Here is a 22,165-nt window from a genome sequence, read left to right as displayed (position 1 = left end):
TACGTTTTCAATTTTAGATCTCCAGAAAAGCCTCTTGCCTCAAGGTACAGTTTTATTCTTTCTTCGAAAAAATTGGCAAATATGCTTATTATTACACTTCCTGTCTGTTACTTTAATCCCATCCAATATCAGTGTTATGACTGTACAGTAGTGGTGGTGTGCGGTGGTGCTGCTCCGGCGTCATGTCCCACCCCCTCCACTGTGTCCTCCAGTCTCGTCAGGCTGGAGGAGCAGGAGGAGGACGGGTTTCACTGGCACCTCACATCCCTTACTGGATTTACCGGACTCCACCTGTCGCGGACGCGGTGTTGTTTTGTATTCGCGTCGTAAGCGCGTGACAACACAGGACGGCACGAGACACACAAACACAGGCGCGAGCAGTGTTTTCGACGGAGAACGGAAAATTTAAACACAGCTCTCAGCACCTGTTTCTCTTTTTCCCGCGGACAGAGAAGGGAATACCGAGCATAATTCCGGTGGATGGTTTTATCCGCAGTGCCTCAGCCGAGCAGCCAACCGGGGAGCAGGATGTCCAGGCAGCAGCAGTACCGGACCCCGTTAAAACTCACCGAGAGCGTGGTGGAGGTCAAGAGCAAAGTGAGTGGTGGTGGGGTGATGGGGATGTGACCGTTCACGTTAGTGGTAATGAGGGGATACGGGGTCTTGTTCACCGGTGGCGACACCGACATAAACCCTCTGCTGTCGGTCAGATGACAGACGCGGTGTCGCTCCCTACGCACCGGCAGCTAGGCTACGTTTCACCGGTGATTCAGAGGATATGCTCCGTGGTTGTTGTTGCTGACAAGCGGCCTGGGTGCGTCTGCTGTAGCCGACCCCGTGAGTAGGAAACCAGACCCGAGCCTGCTCCTACTGTCGTCCCTTCAATTCCGCATTCATCCCGCCCCCCGTCTCCGTGTCTAACACCGACTCTGCTGTTAAACCTCCGCAGTCTGTGTATGTCAGTGCCTCTTTGTCTGTAGGTCCAGGTTCATCTCTTCGGGTTGTGTTACTGTAGGACTGCAGTGTGGCAGCCTGTCAGTGCAGCTGTGTCCATGTTAGCACCACATTATAGCCTCGCAGTTAAATACATGTAGTGCAGTAAACAGTGCAGTGCATGTCACTGAATGTGGCGGAGTAGAAGTACTTCAGTAGACTAGAAAAATGCTTTAGTACACTACTGGAGTAACTGCCTTCACTGATGTTACTGTGTATGATAGTGGAGGAAATAGAGCTAGCATTTGTAACTTTGAACAATAATCTACAACCATAACATTCAACTAACTTCAGAGGAGTTTTAATCTTCTTATGATATAAATGTATACACTTAAATCACTGCAGGAAAATAGAACATGCAATCAGTAACTGGGAATCTTTATTTGAATCTATTCTCAGTTTGTATATTAATTGTATTATCATGGGTTGATTGCTGCAGATAAAGTTGAGGCTTTGTGTCCATGTGTCATCTGTCATGTCCCCCTGTATATATTTATACTCTGGCCTGAGTCTGTGTAGTATGACAGAGGATTAGGGCCACATTGAGGGAAAAAAATCTTAAATTTCGAGAATAAAATCATAATATTACAAGAATAAAGTTGTAGTTTTACAACAATAAAGTTATAATATAATGAGAATAGTGATCATTTTAGGTTGCTTGTTGTTTTAGAGGGGAAATATCAGGAGCTTTAAAATGAGGAATGTGAAGCATCCTGTGAAGTTCTACTTTAGGTTTCACAAATAAGGAAATACTTTATCTTTTCGCTCATCAGCATCAGCATCAGCATCAGGACATTGTGAAGAAACTGAGTCTATTCTATTATTAGACAGACAAACAGCAGCTGCCAGAAGCAGCTCTGGCTGACACTGACTGTCCTTTCACCTGTTTGATTGGTTGATGTAATATTAAAAAAATTATGTTTTTTTTTCTCTCGACTTTTTAAATTTTTAATTCTCTTAATATTATGACTTTATTCTCATGTCATGACTTTCTTTAAAAAATATTATGACTTTATTCTCAAACTTTCAGATTCCTTTTTTTCCTCAATGTGGCCCTAATACTCTGTCATAATGTAGGGCACTCAGAGCAGCAACAACAGCAACAGGGGTTTCCTGCTCTGAATCAGATGGCCGTGGTACCATCCTGATCATGTTACACATGTGCATGTACAGCACCTTCAGCTGGCTCAAACTAACATTTTTTAAAAGCAGCGTATTTCAGGAGCTCTAGTGAATCCAGAGGAATTTCCAAATGGACAATTTTTCACAATTTCATGACATTTTACAGATTAAATTAGATAATTAATTGAAAAACAAACAAATGGACAGATCAACCAGGAGTGAAAATAATCTTGTCTTTCAGTTCTACAACAAACCTTTGCTGCCTCTGTGTCACATTGACAAACTCACTTTTAGGGTGTTTTTTAACACTTTGTCCCTGTCAGCACTCAAAAACAACACATCAGCATTTTTTGTAAACACTCTAACCCATCTGAAGTGAACTGAGACGACCTCTCAGTTCAGTTCACTTCAAGTCGCTTACCCTGTACATTGTGAGCACAAAGCTCCAGGTTCACTTCACCCTTTGAAATTGTATTTTAGTCCTGCTGTGGACAGATCATCTGCTGTTGCAGACATTCTAAAGAACAAATAGACTGAACTATGACCGCTGGTAACAACAGCAAGACTGCTGGATATACTGTACATAAACAGTTCTTTTTTAAGTTCCTCTACACATGTTTTAAACGCTGTAAAAATCCTCTACTATGATTCATATTTAGTTGAACATGGTTTTCACACATAAAAGCTGAAGCTCATCTTCTCTTACTTCCTGATTGAGAAACCTGGATCAGGCCTTGATCCCTGCCCACCACTTGCTGTCTCCAGGTGGACAGGTGAAGGAGCAGAGAGTATCAAGATGGTTAGAGGAGGAAACATCAGAGAGACTCAGCCACATGTTTGAGCCTCAGTCAGACCCAGACTCAGAGGAGGAGTCTGTTGAGACCAGAACCAGAGACTAGCAGACGGATCAGAATGGTTAGTGCAGTTAGCATCTTTTATTTGTTTATGTTGTTTGTTAGCTTGTAACTGGCAGTGGCTGACACAGTGTTAGTGGTTGTGCTAATGCTAACTCTCTCTCTCTCTGTGCTGACAAGGTTTCAGGTTTATTTAGCCCCACCCCCCGTCCCTACAAGTTGACAGGATTGGTTCCCTAGGTTTGTGACGCTTTTGAGCTTTCAGTCCTTTACTGCTGAGGATTATGGGTAGGCTCTTTGCAGTCTGTGCATTCAACAGACAATTACTAATAAAGACTCAGTTGGCAGTTTATCAGGAACACCTAGCTAAAACTGATGCAGTCTAATACCACAGTTCTGTGATTTTAATATTATTAATTGTTGTAGAGAAGTGTTGATTCAATCATGTGATCATTGTGGAGGACGTAGTGTGTGGAGCTGTTGAGCTGTGTTACATTATACAGAGAGGTGTTTCTGTTGTTAAGCCTACCTTCTATAAATGGGACAAAATAATAGAAACACCAGGAAACAGCTACATAAATCAAACAGCTGTTGCTTCTTATAGAAATCAACAGCAGAATAAAAAGCAGCAGAAAAAGCAGCGATGTATAAACAACATAAACTCCACAGCGGCTACAGCCGACTCAACTACTCAACAACCAACTCAGGCCAAATTATATATTGCTAGGCAATGCAGTAGTTGTTGCTGATTGGACTCTTCATTTGTTCATCATAACTTCATCATCTGACTTTGTTTTTACTCAGTAACAATCTAGACTTTAAATGAAGCAAAGTAAAATAGTTGAGTTAAGAAATATTAATATTTTAAAAATAAAAACCACGTTACAGCTGCAGCACATATTTAAACTAGAGCTGGTAACAGGGTGGCAGTCCCTCCTGACCCCCTGACTCCTTCTCTTTCAGAGACATCACAGGTTAGTTTCAGACAAATGTGATGAAGGTCTGTGTTTACATACAGCTGTTTAATCCTCTACAGCAACGCTATGGCAGTTTTTAGAAATCTTTTGAATTAAAAGAAGACAAAACACAAACGACTTCATTAATTTGACAACACGTGCTGCAAATACTCACAACACAATGGCAGTGTTTCCGGGGACACTAAACAGTGATGAACCCAGCTGGGACGCACTTGTTTTTTAACTTCAAAAGTCACAATTGGACATTGAACAAGTACATCACAGCCAGGTTCATCACTTTTTTTCTTTTTAAGTTATATTTGCTTTAATTCCGATAACGACAGTAAGACTTCCGTTTTGTTGTGAGTATTTGCAGCCCACCTATCGTCAAATTGATGGAGATGTTTTCTGAATTTGTTTGTGTTTTGTCTGTTTCCATGTGTTTTCTTAAGTTGCATTGCAGGGCCACCGTATGCCCAGGTATATTATTATATTAATGTAAGCCTATATTTGCTGGCTAGTTTTGACATTTTAGTTGCATGTTCTTTAATCTGTCAGAACGATGTTATTTGCGATTCATTAACTATTCTCTACTTGCTCCCCTGTACCTCTTTGTTCTGCTAACTCGCAAAGACAAACAGAAAGAGAGAAAGAGTGAGACCCATTGAATTATGTTAGAAGACGTGGACACGGTGGATATTGAATGGATAAGTCCATTTCGATTCCAGTCCATGGTGAGTGAACCTGCTGCAGGTAATGAGACAGCTGAGGGAGAGGCAGAAGCAGCAGGTCCCAGTGTGGTAAGAGGTAATATGTCACTGAGGAATATGAAATAAGTCACTACCACAAGAATATTTCAGATCTGTGGGAAACACTGATGTGCCAATACACAGTCACTTCTTTGACGTTCTGTCTGTTATTGTCTCTCTTAGATGATTGTCTGAACTGACCTGCTAATGTTTGTCTCTGCTTTTCTCTCTCTTTCTGTCTCACGCTGTCTCTTTCATGTCATGTTAGTCACTTGACGGTTCTGCTTCTTTATCAGAAACAGTGTTGACAAAGTGAAATCCCTGTATTTTGCCAACTCACAGTCTGAACTCTGTCTCTTACACAGCTGATCCCCAGATAAGTTTTTATATACACACTCTCAGTATCTGTAAGCAGAGCAGTGCTGCAGCTGTACCAGGCTCAGGAGGACAGAATACAGTCAGAATACACACACTGTTTGATCAGGTTTATATCCGCCAATACTGATCCATTAAAATATCCCCTGATGGATCAGACATCATGAGAACATCTCTGCTGATGTTATTCTATGTTGTGAATTTGACTGGTGAGATTTAGAACAAACAGCATCACTTACATATATGTTTACATTAATATGTAAAATAACATAGAACAGATACACTAATACTAGAACATGATGTTATACAAACAACTTCAAGCCCACTAAGGGCAGTGGAAAACACTGCAGGAAGCTGTGTGTATGTTTTATATTAAATATATAATTATATTATTGTTATAATCATTCCATTTTTACTAATAGTGCAAAAATCATGTGTTCCATGCTCATTCCTCATTGTGTGGTGTCGTGTGTTAGTCTATGTGTGTTGGTGTTTATGAAGATGGTGTGTTAAACTGTCATCAGTTTCATGGTTCATCAGTAAATTATTTGTACTTGTATTGTAAGTAATATAACAAAGTGTCAATGTGGAGCAAATTCACTGAGGCTTTTATAACATGTTCTGCCTCAGACACAGACAGACTTCATATACTCACATATATTTATATAAATATGTTTACACAATTTGCACACAAATAGAGCAGTAATTATCAATAATTATCAATGATTCATCTTTATAACAGCAGAGCTGATGAATAATGTGTGAACAACACAAGTGTGAAATCACTGCAGGCTGTATTTAGCTCAGAGTTGTAGTGAGACATCAGTTGCTCCGTCAGTATCTCCACCTGCACCAGCTGCTGCAGCCTCCCTGTCTGTCTGGCTCAGGTTTATTTGTGAGTCTTTTTCAGACCCGTAAACTGTAATATTTTCATTCAAGAGTAATCCTGTTTCTCAGGTGGCTGAAGGAAATATTTTGGAAAAGAGAAAAACAGTGGCAGCACACGACTCCAAATTTTGAGTAGGAAACTGCATCAGGTGCACGGTCGTAGTAGAATCAACAAGGTAAAGGAAATGCCAACACTCTCATTTGAATAGTCTTGATATTTAATTTGGGGCAGACAACAAACACGTTTTAGGTATAGGCATCATCACCGTAAGAAACAAGAGAAAAAAAAGACTATATATATATATATACATAATGTTTTTTTCTCCTGTTCCTCACCCTCTCACTGCTGCACAATAAGAAACAGTGAGCACAACTTACAATAAAAACCATACAATATCCAAGAAGCATACACAATGTTTCAAATTGCATACACAGAGAAAAGACAACACTAGAGAATATCCATGCCCAGGGATGTCCCAAAACACAAGATGTGTACAGATGGCTCAAAACTCTTCAGTATATATATAATTGTCTGTTTTACCACTGTTTGTTACGCTGATGATACTTATAGCTGAAACGTGTTCGTTGTTTGCTCCATATTAGATATGAAGACTATTCTAGTGCGAGTGCTGCTCCTTTACCATGTTGGAAACATTAGAGCCGCACCATCGTCCTGCTCAATCTAAGTTTATCTGTGGCAACAGTTTTTACCACATTGTTTTTCCACAACTTCCTGAAGTGTAAGGACAGTGCCTGTCATGTGACTGTTTACATTTTAATGTTAATAAAGAATTGACCAGCAGCCAATCACAGTGGTGATTCATATCCACAATAAGCTGATTGGTGGATTTCATCATAATCTGAATTACACAGGTTGCTGCTGATCCATTGTAGCATGGCTCCATTTACTCTGCACAGTGACGCAGACCAACACTGAGTTTAGGCAACAGTCTTGATAATCCATTTACATCATTACATAACCCTGCAATAAACCATTTAGCTCTAGTATCCCCAGTGTTTAATTACTGGTGTGCACTGTAGTATATCTCTTACACCCTGCTTTTACCAGCAGCTCTCAGTGACTCAAACCTGTAACCCTGCTACACTCACAGTGTAGCTGTGGAGCAAATGATCATGTGTCAAGAGGAAATACTTTTAAAATGTTAGAAATGAGGGCTGTGGCAGCAGCATGCTTCAGGCCCTGGTGTCACTGTGTGTGAGCAGGTTCACTTACTTCCTGTTTCACTGAAAACCTCCTGGAAAATGTTGAAGCTCACCACAGTGAGTACGGCATGGTGGTAAAAACATAAAAAGTACAGTAGGTAGAATCAGTGCTTTGTAAGACATTTGCATAGTTACAGCCACCTGGATGTTATCTTCCATCTGCTAATGGAGGCTGACTGACCTCAGTGAAATTATAGAGGAGGAAATAAAACTCTTTAATAGACTAATCATGTATTTATCTCCCAGTGAAGATGTTTCATGGTGTGAAGACGTCTCCTCTGTGGGAATGTGAGGCTCAACAGCCTCTGAAACTCCATGCTTCAGTAAAGCACGCACTTTTCTTTTTCTTAAAAGACAAACATGTTCTTGCATAAGCTCAGCAGCTTGATACACATGATAATCTGTTATTGACTCTGAGTAGACAGAAGAGTCCTGGTGCAGGAACTAAACCAGAGCAGCTTGTCGAAAAGTGTCAAGTACTGAAAGCATCAGATATCTGCCGAGAGCCGTGATCTCATTCACTGGTTCTTTCATCTCATGGTTTTCATGGATTTTATTCAAATTTAGCACAAATAAGTCACTTGGACTCAAGGACAAACTGATTAGAATTTGGTGGTTAAAGGTCAAATGTCCGTGTGACATACATGACAACCATGTTTTTGGCTATAACTCAAAAATTCATACACTAATTATGACAATTTAGCTCCAATGTCTATAAGGATAAAGTGAAGTGATGACATTATATATCCAAAAGGTCAAAGGTCGACTTCACTGTGACATCATAATGTTCTGTAAAAACACTTCTGGCATTGAAACAACAAAAATGTATGACTTCAACTTTCTTTTTTTTTGTTCTTCATTCTTTGTGTAACAAAAACAAGTGCGACACAAAAGGAACATATAATTGACAGACATGTAAATGAAAAGAATAGGATGTGTATGGTATGTGTCCATCATTTAATTTAATTTACAACATTCATGTTGTAAATTAAATGTTTAAAATTGAATAGAAATATAATCACATGGAGAATGTAATAAAATAAAATAATTGAAATAATAATAATAATTTATATGATATCCTGTCAATTTAATAAAAAAATTGCTAATACGATGTTATAAAATGTAATAAGATATAATATAAAATAGTGTAGAATAAAATGATCATAGTGTGGTGGTGTAATGACAGAATAGTATGTATTATTTACATAATATAAAATTCTAAACACGTTATAATACTTTAATTTACATTATTATATTACATAACAATATAATGTATCAACATGAAGTAGTCATTTTGAACCATTTTGAATGACTTCAACTTTCAAGTTGTCCCAGTGTGACCATAAACCAGCAGGACACCACCTATTTGAGTGACAGGCATGTTCATATTCATACATTTCCCCATCATCATAACTTGATGAGCTCTCACCTTCACATGTCTGGAGAGGTGGAGGTGAGAAAACAGGGAGATAATCTACAAAGAGGAACTTCCTGTTCTATAACAGATCATGTGGAGACAGAGTACATCACATTACTGCCATGTCACATGACTGTATGTCTCTGTATGTTAGTGGTGGCAGCAGCCCTCAGCTGATGATTGTGTTGTTCATCTCCTGCAGTTTGAGGCAGAGTACCGTCGCTTCGCCTTGAAGAGGAATGGCCCCGGTGGCTTCCAGGAGTTCTACCGCCTCCTCCAGACCATCCACCACATCCCCGGCATCGACGTGCTGCTGGGATACGCCGATGTCCATGGAGACCTCCTTCCAATCAACAATGACGACAACTTCCACAAAGCCGTGTCGTCGGCCAATCCACTGCTCCGCATTATCATCACCAAGAAAGGTAAGAGGAAACGGGACTGACTGAGCGACATTCTGAAGCCCTGCAACTAACTCTGTTCACCACTAACACGTATGACATGAAAACAGAGCCTGTTTACTGTCCTTGTTTCTGCTGGTGTGTGTGTGTGTGTGTGTGTGTGTGTGTGTGTGTGTGTGTGTGTGAGCCAGAGGCTGTGCACAGCTGCAGGGAGGCTGTTTGTTCTCCACATCAAACATGGTTTATTCTTCATACACAGCAGCACCTGATGATGCTCTCCCTGCTGTGTTCACACAGTTCTCTCTTGGTGGAGTGTGTGGATATTTTGTTCTGTCTCCTTCATTAGAGAGAGAGGAAACACACACACTGTCACTTGCACAGACCTGGATGACGTCAGGATTTTACTCTTGAGTTCAGAAACAGCAACACAGTCTTAACTAAAGGTCCACTTATTCACTTGAACCAAGGCTTTTGAACATATTACATGGTCTTCATCACAGAACTGTAGATGCTGAGACTTCCTTTTAAACATTTTTCTTTCTTGGCAACTGTCCAAGAGTTCCAGAGTTTTGTTAAGGTATGTGACAGGACACACAGAAACCAGTGGATTGATTGTAGTAACAGAAAATCAACCACACTGTGTTTTCTTCCACAGTGGGCTGTGCTGGTTGACAGTGTGGGTTCATGGTGCAATACTTTATCATCACTTCAAGAAAAATCTTTTGTTCGTTTTACATTCATGTTAAAGTATACTGTATATGACACACAGTAATCTATCTATAACAGAAACCTGTGTACTTGAATAGAGGATACATGTGATGTTTTATGGTGGTCCATGGTTACAGAACAGTTCAGGGGCCATGATGAATATATGATACATACACACAGAAACCATGTGCACACCATTTCCCACTCAGAAATTGTTATTTATAAACACAGACTGTATCACCTCACACATTTTTGGATTAGCTGGGAGTTAGGGGCGGAGTCAGACACTGCCAAGATGGCTATTAAAATATGAAATTAAGAAAATGCTTTATTACTTCCTGGTCCTCCATAGGCACAGAGGTTAATGATGTTTTGATGCATAGATCTACACACACACACACACACACACACACACACACATTTTCTATAGCGAGGAATGTATATATAAAAAAAAAAAGAAAGCTGAATTGGAACAGATTGTATCATCACCATGATATCATGTGTTGATGTAGCCTGAGCCTCCTCAGACCAGGAGAGATCACACTGCTGCATGAATCCTGTTCGAGTCTCCACAGTCACGTGGAGATGGTGAATAAACAGGGCTGCACTTGAAAAAAAATAAAGTGATTGAGTGAGTAGATTCCTGGCTGAGCCAACTCATGGCCCAATCCTTTCTAATGAGGGGCAGGCGAGCTTCTCAAGTACAGTGGAGATTAAATTACGACATTATTCCTGATGCAGTGTGGGTTTTAGTATGTTAGAGATTTTACTTCTGAATAAGATCAAATCAAGCTCCTGCTAGACAGCGTGTTAAACACAGGTGTACAGTATATGTTGATTTTATCTTGCTTATCCTGTATTTTCCTGTCCCAGCATCCCTTCCTCTCTTCTCTCCCCTTCCTTTCTTCTCTCTCTCTTTCCACTGTCCCCTCTCCTCTCTCTCCTTCCTCTCCTTCCTCTCTTCTCTCTCCCAGACCACTCAGTTAATCTGATTAAACTAGCATCTGTCTGTGATTCTGAACAACAATTGTGGCTTGCTAAGCACTAGATAAGCGTCATTACATCATGAATTATGCAGAGACACAGCAAGAGAAGGTGCTCTGGGACACAACAATGCAGTAGTGTTGTATACAATAATGAGTCCCATAATCCATAATGGAGGAACTAAGCATGCAGAGAGATGGATGGATGGATGGATGTACACAGGATGGAAGACAGGAAGAGGAGTTTATTTTGTTTCTGAAACATCCCTCATGTGCCACAGAACTCATTAATATTCTTTATAAATTTTTTGCACCAACTCACAGAGCCAGCTAACATTAGCCTTTAGCAGTAAAATACATTCATTTTTCATATTGTACAGTTGTAAATCATCTCAAAAGACATGATTCACATATTATGAAATGATACAGCACATTCAGTCAGTGGTCTCCAACTCCTTTAATACCAGACCGCAAAGCATGATGATACCAGACCACAAAGAAACAACGATGTTGATGTAATCCATCATGTAAATATGTTGATTTGCATGGAAAGCGTTGATGTGTCACACGGTTTATATTCATCCCCGCTCATCATGGTGTCTCACACACCTGGACATGTTGAAAATGAGACTTTATGCCCAACCTGTCAAACCTGGTGCTCTGCACAGTTTGTAAAAATTTGAATGGGCGACCACAGCAGCACAACGGCTGTGAATGAGCATCTCAAAATAAAACATCCTGGCGCTGTCTGATATCGAAACGATGAGACAGCAGCGTGAGTATTTATTACACTGAGTTCTCTCCAGAGGTGCAGTGCTATTTGATCAGATGTTAGACTGACTTTATGAGCAGTTTGATCATGTTGATAATATGACGCAGCATCAGACGAACATCCAGCTCAGTAATATTAGACCATACCTTGGATGTAGCAGGTCGTAGTTAGCGTAGCATTAAGCAGCAGGTGAATCAACACAAGTAGTTTGTGTTTTCACTGATTTCATTTACTGACTTGTGTCGAGCAAGTGAAGCCACATTGGAAACATCCATTCAAAGGAAAAGCTGCAATGCAGGCAGAGATCAAGCTAAGCTAACAGAGTAGGCTGTTAAAATGTAGCTAAGCTAGCTTTCATTTCCAGGAGCACCAGCTGTCCCAGTGTAACAGACTGACTCGGTCATGCGTGTTTACTAATGAACCATATAATTCACTGATCAGCTCAGAGGCTACCAGCAGCTACCAAACACTTTTAAGGTGGAATGTTTTCTTGAATGTTGCTCAATGCATGACTGACATTTGGAAATCAGTTGATACACCTTAAATATCAATATGACATCTTCATTTGTTTTTATTAGCTCTCTTGCATGACAAACAATTTAGTGATGATCCAATCTTCAAGTGTTTAAAACTTTTTAAATTTCAACTGGATTCTGTGACCTGCGGATATTTTACTTCATCACTTAGTGGAGTATCGTTCCAGTGGCTCTAGCAGCTCTACACCTGTATGGTTCTGTCTGAGAATTGTTTGGTATCAGCTACTGTGGCAACACCACTCTCCACTCATTAGTGGTAAGCAATTGCACATATAGACCTATGAAACTAAATGACGAAGATTTCCATTAACGTTAAGTTTTCATAGAAGGAAAGAGGCTGTTATCTGCTGCAGTAGTAGCTGATACTCATTGTCAAATCACTTTCACTATACAAAAGTAAAATGACATTATAACAACCCTCGTAATGAGCCAAATTATCTTTACCTGTTCATCTTAAACTGAGACTGCCTGGACCCACACCATCCTCTCTGTTGTTTCATTTATTACAAGACTGGTCAGAAGTTTCATAATGGTTTATGTTTCTACAGCTACACTACAGTTGGTGTTGAGGGCAGGGTTAATGAAGGTCACAGAGCAATGAACAAATATGTGCTGAAAGCTCTACAACCCTTCAGCACAGCAGAACATTCATGGTTCAGGTTTGTTAGTGAATAACTCTAGTTTACTGTAACTGTAGTAATTGATCCATTATTTACCATTGAAATGAGCAGTTGTGTCATTAATGTGATTAGGAGAATATCAAACTATATCTTTTGTTAAACAAAACGGGTAAAATGGACTGAGAGAGAGACAGAGAGAGAGAGAGAGAGAGAGAGAGAGAGAGAGAGAGAGAGAAAGAGAGAAAGTGAAAGTGATAGCGGCCCATCTGGTGTTGTGAGCCATTTGCTACTGAGTGGGATTATCTTACTCTAAAAGACTTCATCAATCATACCAGCTCCACTCACTGCCTCTCTGTGTGTGTGTGCGTGTGTGCGTGCGTGCATGTCCATGCATGCGTGTGTGCCTGTCAGTCAGTGTGTGTGTGTGTGTCTGTCAATGTGTGTTTCTGTCAATATATGTGTGAGTGAGAGAGAGAGAGATTGTTTGGTTGTGTTTCTAAACATCACAGAGATCAAAGAAGTTAACGAGCATGTTCATCAGCTTTGTGTAGCTGGTTGCCATGGTGATGCTGTCAGTGTCCCTTCCTCTGACACCGACCTTAGTGAGAGTTTAGATCAGTGCACCTCTCAAACACCTTCAGTGCTACAAGAGCTTCCTGCACATGCCTGTGTGGTTTTCATGTTACTAGAGTCAAAAATGTGGAAAATAGAGCGAGTTTAAGAAAATAGGTTACTTACGGCCGACAGTTCAAAAACTGTACGTCCTGTTGTTTCAGGAGTCAGACTGTGTATAGAGCACAAATATATCTACCATGTCATGTAGAAACTGTCTGTGACAAGTGAAAGAACTGAAGAACAACAAGTTTAGAAAAGATTTTATGAAAGCAGAACAGCTGAGGGTGACGTCACTGTGTGTCAAAAAATCCTTAAACTGTGATAAATCAAAAACTTTTTTTTTTTAAAGATGAAATGAAGTCTCGAGATGAAAGTATGCAGAAGTAGTTGAATTTCAGAGGAGAAGGTTTTTGATGATTTGAACATTCAGTCTGTTCATTTGAATGGCAAAAACTTTTCCAGAAAAAGCTGAACATTTAAAAATAATTATAAATAGTAGAAAAAATGATGAACATTTTGATAATTGAATGGTTTCTGTGGCTGAAAGTGTGTAGAAGTAGTTAGTGCAAAAGGTACGGAAGAAAGAGAAATAAAAAGATTTTGATGATAATAGTTTGAAAGCGGAATCAGAATTCACACATAATAATAATGTAGAGTTTTTGAACCTGAGAAGAACATATAGTAATCAATAAATCTTTTACTTATGGTACCAGAACTACAGTGGTAGCCGTGGTGACAACCTGCAGAACTACAGTGGCAGCTGTAGTAACAGTTCTTCTGCAGAACTACATTGGTAGCCATGGTAACAACCTACAGAACTACAGTGGTAGCTGTAGTAACAGTTCTGCAGAACTACAGTGGTAGCCATGGTAACAACCTGCAGAACTACAATGGTAGCTGTAGTAACAGTTCTGCAGAACTACAGTGGTAGCTGTAGTAACAGTTCTTCTGCAGAACTACAATGGTAGCTGTAGTAACAGTTCTGCAGAACTACTGTGGTAGCTGTAGTAACAGTTCTTCTGCAGAACTTCAGTGGTAGCCGTGGTAACAACCTGTAAGTGTACTGCAGTGGTAGTTGTAGTGTTACTGAGTGGTAAAAGTAGCTTTGTATAAATTACAGTTATGAAACTACTGATGTTGGTGGTATTGAAGATAAGATATAGTTTATCTGACTGACATAATGTTTACAGCTGATAATATAAAGATGAATTTGAAGACTTTAAACTAATGCAGTTATGTTTGGTGAAATAATGACATGATGTAGCTGGTGAGTATTTTTATCAGGTCCTCAGCAGCTCAGCCAATGGCAGATTAGTTCTGCATCCAGGTTCAGACTATGAGCTTTGTGATGCTGTTAAAAGAGAAGCTGACATATCTGTACGCCAGAGCCCTGTGTGTGTGTGTGTGTGTGTGTGTGTGTGTGTGTGTGTGTGTGTGTGTGTGTGTGTGTGTGTGTGTGGGTGTGTGTGTGTGTGTGAGAGAGAGAGAGAAAGAGAGAGAGAGGGAGAAGAAAATGAAAGATTGAGAAAGAGAGAGAGAGAGGGAGAAGAAAATGAAAGATTGAGAAAGAGAGAGAGAGAGAGGGAGAAGAAAATGAAAGATTGAGAAAGAGAGATTGGAAGAGAGCAGGCAGAGGGAGCGGGGGGATGAAGACAAGGGATGGTTTTATCTTCTTCCTGCCAGAGGGTGCCATAGAAATGACTTTCCAGAAATAACACCAACACACAGACATACACAAATAAACACAGTGAAACACTGCTGTGGCTGCCGACATGCTTATGTCTGTAAATGTGTGTAGGAATGTATTTATATAAAGCTCCCCCAGCCCTCTGACTGAGATCTCTACATTTCGGATGGAGAGCTGACTATAGATGGCTGAAAATATCTGTGTATAACATGAAGATAGGAGGAGGAAATCAAATATTCATACACAAGCAGCGATATGCAGGGATGGAGGGAGGTGGAGGGAAAGACGGGGAGAATCACAGAGCTGGAGAGAGAGAGAGAGAGAGAGAGAGAGAGAGAGAGAGAGGTTTTCACTTCTTCTGCCTTCTGTCCTGAAACCATGCCATCACAGTAACTCAGCTAATGAACTGATACAGTCAAAGCAGTGACATAATGTTAACGTTGTCTGCAGAGCTTTGGCACAACAGCATATGTTCACTGCTGTGACTGGAGAGGCAGGAGAGAGGAGGCGTGTTGAGGAGGAAATGAAATACACATTAGAGAAATTATATTTTAGTTCATTACTAACCTGAGGGGAACGATTAGTTTGTAAATACAATATATAAACTGAAGTGTGCGGTAAGTGAAACGTTTAAGTAACAGTGACTTCAGCACTAATGTATTAGACAACTATAGTATTAGTACTACCCACTACCCAGAGCTCATGACCATTGCTGAGGGTCACAACGAAGATCAACTGGTAAATTGAGAGCTCCCTCTTCACCACCAACAGTCTGGTACAATGCCTGCTTCACTGCTAGTGCTGCACAGATATGTGTTTCAGTCTCCCTTTCCATCCCACCCTCACTTTGAGCAAGACCTGATACTTGAACTCCTTCACTTTGGGCAGAAACTCCCAAGCCATCTCAACCTGTAAAGAGCAATCCATCGTTTTCCAGCAGAGAACCGTGGGCCATGGACGTGCTGACCCTCATCTCAAGCGCTTCACACTTGGCTGCAAACTGCCCCAGTGCATGGTGAAGGTCCCAGTCTGATGAGGCCAGCAGAACCACAACATCTGCGAATAGCAGGGAGGGAATTCTGAGGCTCCCAAACCAGACACACTCCTCCTTCTTGAGAGCCTGTCCATGAAAATCACAAACAGGATTGGTGATAAGGGACAACCGTGGTGGACAACACCCACCAGGAACATGTTTGACATGTTTAACTCTGACTTTGGTTATACAGGGACCAGATAGCGTGTAGTGACTGAAAGAATGACATCAAGCAGTTGAAATGAGTTTCCTCCTCAGGGTGTCAGGGCTCAGCCTTGGAGATAGAGTGAGAAGCTCTGACATCCAGAGGGAGCTCGGAGTAGGGCTGGAGCCAGGTGAGATGGTTCAGGCATCTGGTTAGAAGACCCCGGGGAAGACCCAAAACACGCTGGAGCGATTATATATCTCATCTGGTCTGGGTGGGATGGTGTTGAACATGTTCTGTACACTGAGAGTTCTCACTGAACATGGAGTTACAGTGAAGGTCAGGGGGACTGAGAGCTCCTCATCACACAGCCATAGACATGAAGCAGGTTGCACTTTCTCCTTTTCATACACACAGTCAAACTAGCAAATTAATCCAGAGTTTAACCTCGTTAACATCCATAAGATGTTTTTATATAATAAACAACAACTCCATGACTGAGTGTTTCCACCTTGAACTGCAGTGAACCAAAGACAGTCTCGTAAAAACAGATTCAGACAGCCAGGGTTTCATATGTCACAAACCTAAGGAACCAATCCTGTCAACTTGTGGGGACGGGGGGTGGGGCTAAATAAACCTGAAACCTTTTTAATACAGAGAGAGAGAGTTAGCATTAGCACAACCACTAACACTGTGTCAGCCACTGCCAGTTACAAGCTAACAAACAACATAAACAAATAAAAGATGCTAACTGTGCTAACCGTTCTGATCCGTCTGCTAGTCTCTGGTTCTGGTCTCAGACTCCTCATCTGAGTCTGGGTCTGACTGAGGCTCAAACATGTGGCTGAGTCTCTCTGATGTTTCCTCCTCTAACCATCTTAATACTCTCTGCTCCTTCACCTGTCCACCTGGAGCAAGCAGGTGGTGGGCGGGGCTCAAGGCCTGATCCAGGTTTCTCAATCAGGAAGTAAGAGGAGATGAGCTTCAGCTTTTATGTGTGAAAACCATGTTCAACTAAATATGAATCATAGTAGAGGATTTTTACAGAGTTTAAAACATGTCTGGAGGAACTTTAAGGGGAGTAAAATCAATGTGATTCATGACTCTGCAGCTGCAGCTTAGCCAACTGGACTTGTGTGCTCTGTAAACTAAGACTAACACAGCAACCTAAAGACACTAAAGTATGATTCTAAACTATGATTAGGTTGTGATCTGTGAAGACGATAGGGGTGTATTCTTTCCGAGTCATGGTCTAGATTTCTCACTTCCTTACTTCATGCGTTACCTGTTGTAGACTGCAGCACAATGAAACAGTGAGAAAAATATAATGTACGTATAATGTTATGTCTATTGTATTTTCAGTTGAAGTTGTCAGTAGGTGGGGTTACTACCACGCCCTCACAGCATGAAGCAGGTCTTTGTCTCATGTCTGTCTCTCCACTGTACACAGGCTTATTGTGGACCTGCACTCAACTGCCATATGGCAGCCCCTTGGGCTCCAGATGGTGGGCACTGCAGAGTGAGGTCACTGTTACACACACACACACACACACACACACACACACACACACACACACACACACACACAGCTTATGACAGCTGCAGATCACAGACTCATGCATTTTTGAGAGACACAAAAACAGAAGCCGACAGTAACACTGATAATGTCCACATTATATTCTGTGAATGATGTTTAGTTACTCGTGGTCTCAGTCACACACCTCACCTGACTCCCTCATACAGACGTATAACAGCTGGTTTTTCAGGTCTTTAACTTCTGCACCTTGTTCTGTAATAATGTGATAAATGGTCACAACATAAAATCAAATTAAACAGTCAGACAATGAATAAATCAGTGAGGGCTCAGAGTCAGAGCCTCTCTTCTGATTGGCTGACTGTTTTCTGAGTGACACATGGTCAGGCCAGGCATTGTAGCCTCTTATTGTAGCTTGGTAAAACTCACTCAGCTCTGAAAGGAACCAAACAGACGCCGTAAATGTTCTTGCTGGATTTTGTGTGGAGCTGTACACCAGAGCCTTAGACCTGGTTCAGGTGCAAACCACTGGACCATCTGGTAATGGTGGAGTGTAGGGGCTCACTGTCCTGCAGTGGCAGTGTGCATTGGGGCCAGGGGAGCATGAATGGCTGCAGAATCTGAGACCATCAGGGACATGAAGGAGGTGGGTGATCGGGCAGCTGAGTGGCGAGTGGATTAGAAGGAAATGGAGGAGCAGTTTACCCTTTAATCAACGCCAGACCTGCAGAGTTTTGAATGGGATTTATGGAGACTGCAATAGGGCTGCACAATTAATTGAAATATAATCAAAATCGCAATATGGCCAAGTACAATATCCAAATCGCAGGAGCTGCAATTTTTTTATGATAAAGGTCAAATGTGTCACAACATTGTTGCGCATTGTTAGCACCATAAGCATTGTGGTGCTACAAAGACACCCTGGCCTACATTCATATTCTCCAGATGTACCAAAACATCTAAACATGTTTGTTTGGTACAAGACCAACAAAAATCCAGTCATCATCATTCTTAAAAGTTTTTTCAGTGAAAATGAAATGCAAAAACGACCATTCCAACTGAAATCTCAATCACAATATCTGCCAAATTAATCGCAATATGATTTCTCTTGCATATCGTGCAGCCCCAGACTGCTGACGAGAGACCAGCAGCAGTGTGACGGCGGTGTTTGAGGAAGTTATGGTGGAAATATGTGATATACTAGGAACCCCCAGAGGGAATTTGATAACATCTGGCAAAAACATTCACTTGGACTCAAAGATGACCTGACTAGATTTTGGTGGTCAAAGGTCAAGGTCACTGTGATGCTAATATATTTTTGGCCATAATTCAGAAATTCATACACAAATTATGACACAGTGTAACACAAATTTCTATAAGAATATAAGGATTTCATATCCAAAAGGTCAAAGATCAACGTCACTGTGACAAAACAGAAGACACAACAAAGGACAAGATGCAACCCTGCAGGCCATGGCAGAGCCAGAGGACCGTCACAGCATCATTCCTTCTCCCCTGAACCTCACAACCTACTAAACCTTCATAACCTCAACACCACCTCACGTTAAACTCAGGTTAAACTCAGGTTTAAACTCAACACCTGACTATTTAACAGCTCCTTGAAAACATGAGGAGCAGCAAGACTGAAAATAGTTTTCTCTGAAGGTCTGATTTAAACATGCAGACGGACCAGAAGGAACACACAACACATATCCTCTGCCGTCCAGATCGTGGTGGACTGATTGATGTTCATTTTATATTTTTCATAACTCTTGTTACATTTCATCAACAAATAAAATCATTGTATTAAATTAACCATTGACTCCATTTTACATAGAATAAAATCAGGTTGTCTAACAGCTGTTAAAGGCAGTTTGTTTTGGCTGATGCTGTCATGATGAGGCCAGACGTTTAGGAACAGGACAGTCTGTAGGATTTACATGGATTATAATGCTGATCAGATTTTGGATGTATCACTGCATTAAAGGACAGGGTTTGTCTCAACTTTTAGGGAAGGAGAAAGTCTATAATATCTTTCTATCAATCTACAGTGTGTGCATGTGTGTGTGTGTGCGTGTGTGTGTGTGTTTACAGGGGGCTTAGCAGTGTCTGTGCCTTCAGGCTTTAGTCTGGCTCTTTCCGGTGAGGTCCTGTCTCTGTCCTGTCTGCCTTGTCAGGAAACACACACACACTCTCCACGTAGAGATGGTGTGTGTGTGGGATGTGCATGAGTTTGTTTTCTCTTACCACTGATGTTGCTCTGCGTTGGTGGATATGCGAAGCAGCCTGTGTGACAGTGAAGGAATGCTGCATGAGGAGTAGCAGGTCAGGTATTTGTCTCCAGCAGACAAGAAGAAGCCTCACTGTGTGTGTGTGTGTGTGTGTGTGTGTTTGGTGTGGTGGTGGTGTGTGTGTGTGTGTGTGTGTGTGTGTGTGTGTGTGTGTGTGTGTTTGTAATCACCTCAACCATCAGTGTCACTCCCTTCAGGAAATAGACAACACCAGAATTCGCTGTTACTGTTTGATTTATTCATCTTCTAATGCCACCATCATCACTTGTTACTGTCAACGGCACCATCGTCAAACTAATTAGATACATAACATTGTACAAAATAGACACACATTCATATTACAACAAACTACAGAAATGTAAATATCAACACACACGACGACACATAAGCATGTAAATAAACACCTCGCTGGCTTCACATGATCAACCTTAAACCTTAACGCACTACAAAAAACAACTTTCTTTCAACTTCATGTGTGAAGGAAACTTTTACAACTTAAAGTGCCCCCGTGCAACACAGGTGCACACTTAGTTCCTGCTCCCTGCATGGAGCCAATACAAATAAAAGAAAAAATAAATCATATAATCATATATCATTAAAAAAAATCATATAAATAATATGTGCAAACAAAACATACCAAATGACAACATAAATATATATATAAAAACGGCCAGTGTTATAAACCCTAACCCTAACCCTGACATCCACCACCAAAGTGGGCCATGACTAGATGTAGACAAGACCTCAATCAAACTGTCTCTGTCTGCTCCCTGGCTGCTGCTTATGAACAGAAGAGAGCATCACAGACAGCTGAGAAAGGAGATGATGCACTTACAATCATTTCCTGTATCTGAGTCTTGTGGGTTTCTCCCCCTCCCTCCCCTGTAGGAGACCAGCAGCAGGTCTGAGTCTGTTCACTCCAATGAGAGAAGTGAACCTGATCACACATTGTGATTCTTGAGTCACCAAAATAAATACCGGATCCATTTCTCACAAGCCAAAGCTCTTCAGAACATTGTGACATTAAATTTTTCAGACAGATCAGGGGAAAGTGAACTTTATTAGAGACCTGTCTCTGTCTCAGTAACAAACTCATGAGATCTCTCAGCACAGATCTCTTCTCTCTGTTGGTTCTGGTTTCACTGCTGCAGGAGAGCTGCCGACACTTTCCAACCACAGAAGTTTAGAGGGATCTATATGTTGAAACCATGGATTAAAAGTTAAAACTGAAATATAATGTAATAATACTATGATTGTTATTATTATTGAACTGTTTTTGGAGGGAAAACAGAGAGTATTAGACTGATATGATCTTGCACTGGGTTGATAAGATAGAAGCAAACAGATAAAAACATCAGGTGTTCAAACTGTATCTAGTGTTGTGTTGTTGTGTTTTGACGTGAACAAGCAATCATGACCACGCCCACTTAGGAGACAAGAAGTGTACAGCATTTCTTACCATTGGCACTGCTTGTAATGCATCATCTTTTGTTATAAAGGATCTTTGTAAGCGTTGTGTGGCGAATGGACAAACATCTGAAAGCGTCAAACATACGAATCACAACTTCCAGAGTAGAATCAGAGCAGAAACAGGAAGCACGTCGTGATTCTACCCAAAAAGCTACCTGTAGTGACACTGTATATGAAGTCTCTTATGACTTTACAATACTCATATACAACAAGAGTTCACAGTGCATCACAGTTAGAGATGAAATAAAATAAAAATCAAATGTATACTGGTCTTTGATTATCATGGCTGAAATAGGTAGGTGGGTTAAAGCAGTCATACTCACTGTCTGTTTTAATATCATGTATAAACAGACAAACACTGTCATTAGTCAATAGATGATGTAATGACAGATGAAAGATGTAGTTTGTCCCATCTCCTTCAGTGTTATGTTGTCAGGTATTATGTGTGATGAAGATCCTGCAGTTTGACTGTGGGGTCAAACAGTGAAGGCCTTCTTCACAGCTCACCTGAACACAGCTTGTCTGGATTATTTTAATCTTTGAATAATTACCTAACACGTAGGATGTAGCAGGGACATTTTTGGATAAAAAAAATCTTCTATGTCTCATTTTCCAGACACTTTTTTGTTCAGTTTTACTTATCAGATAATTGGTGCCAAATAATTTTCTTAAATAATCAAGTAATCTATCCCAAAGGGAAAAATGGTGAAATTTTCAGTTTGGTTGATCGAGGCCAATTGTCTCAGCTGTCACTCTTAATAAAAGAGCAGTTTGAGGTAAAAAAAGAAATCT

At 40.7% G+C, this 22,165-nt stretch overlaps 1 protein-coding gene across 1 annotated transcript in view; it reads left to right on the top strand.

Moving 5' to 3' along the window:
• The first annotated feature begins 307 nt into the window (after window positions 1-307).
• The window catches only part of LOC111234839 (partitioning defective 6 homolog alpha-like), a 32,200-nt gene continuing 10,342 nt past the window's right edge, over window positions 308-22,165 (top strand). The window contains exons 1-2 of the mRNA XM_022763027.1: window positions 308-597; window positions 8,781-9,003. Coding sequence (XP_022618748.1) covers window positions 481-597; window positions 8,781-9,003 — 340 coding nt within the window. The 5' untranslated portion in view covers window positions 308-480. The remainder of the gene's footprint in view (window positions 598-8,780; window positions 9,004-22,165) is intronic.

The sequence above is a fragment of the Seriola dumerili genome, unplaced genomic scaffold (assembly GCF_002260705.1).
Source record: "Seriola dumerili isolate Sdu_G_001 unplaced genomic scaffold, Sdu_1.0 BDQW01000465.1, whole genome shotgun sequence".
Taxonomy (NCBI): domain Eukaryota; kingdom Metazoa; phylum Chordata; class Actinopteri; order Carangiformes; family Carangidae; genus Seriola; species Seriola dumerili.
Note: the sequence above shows the minus strand (reverse complement) of the source record. Positions and strands in the feature narration are given on the sequence as shown.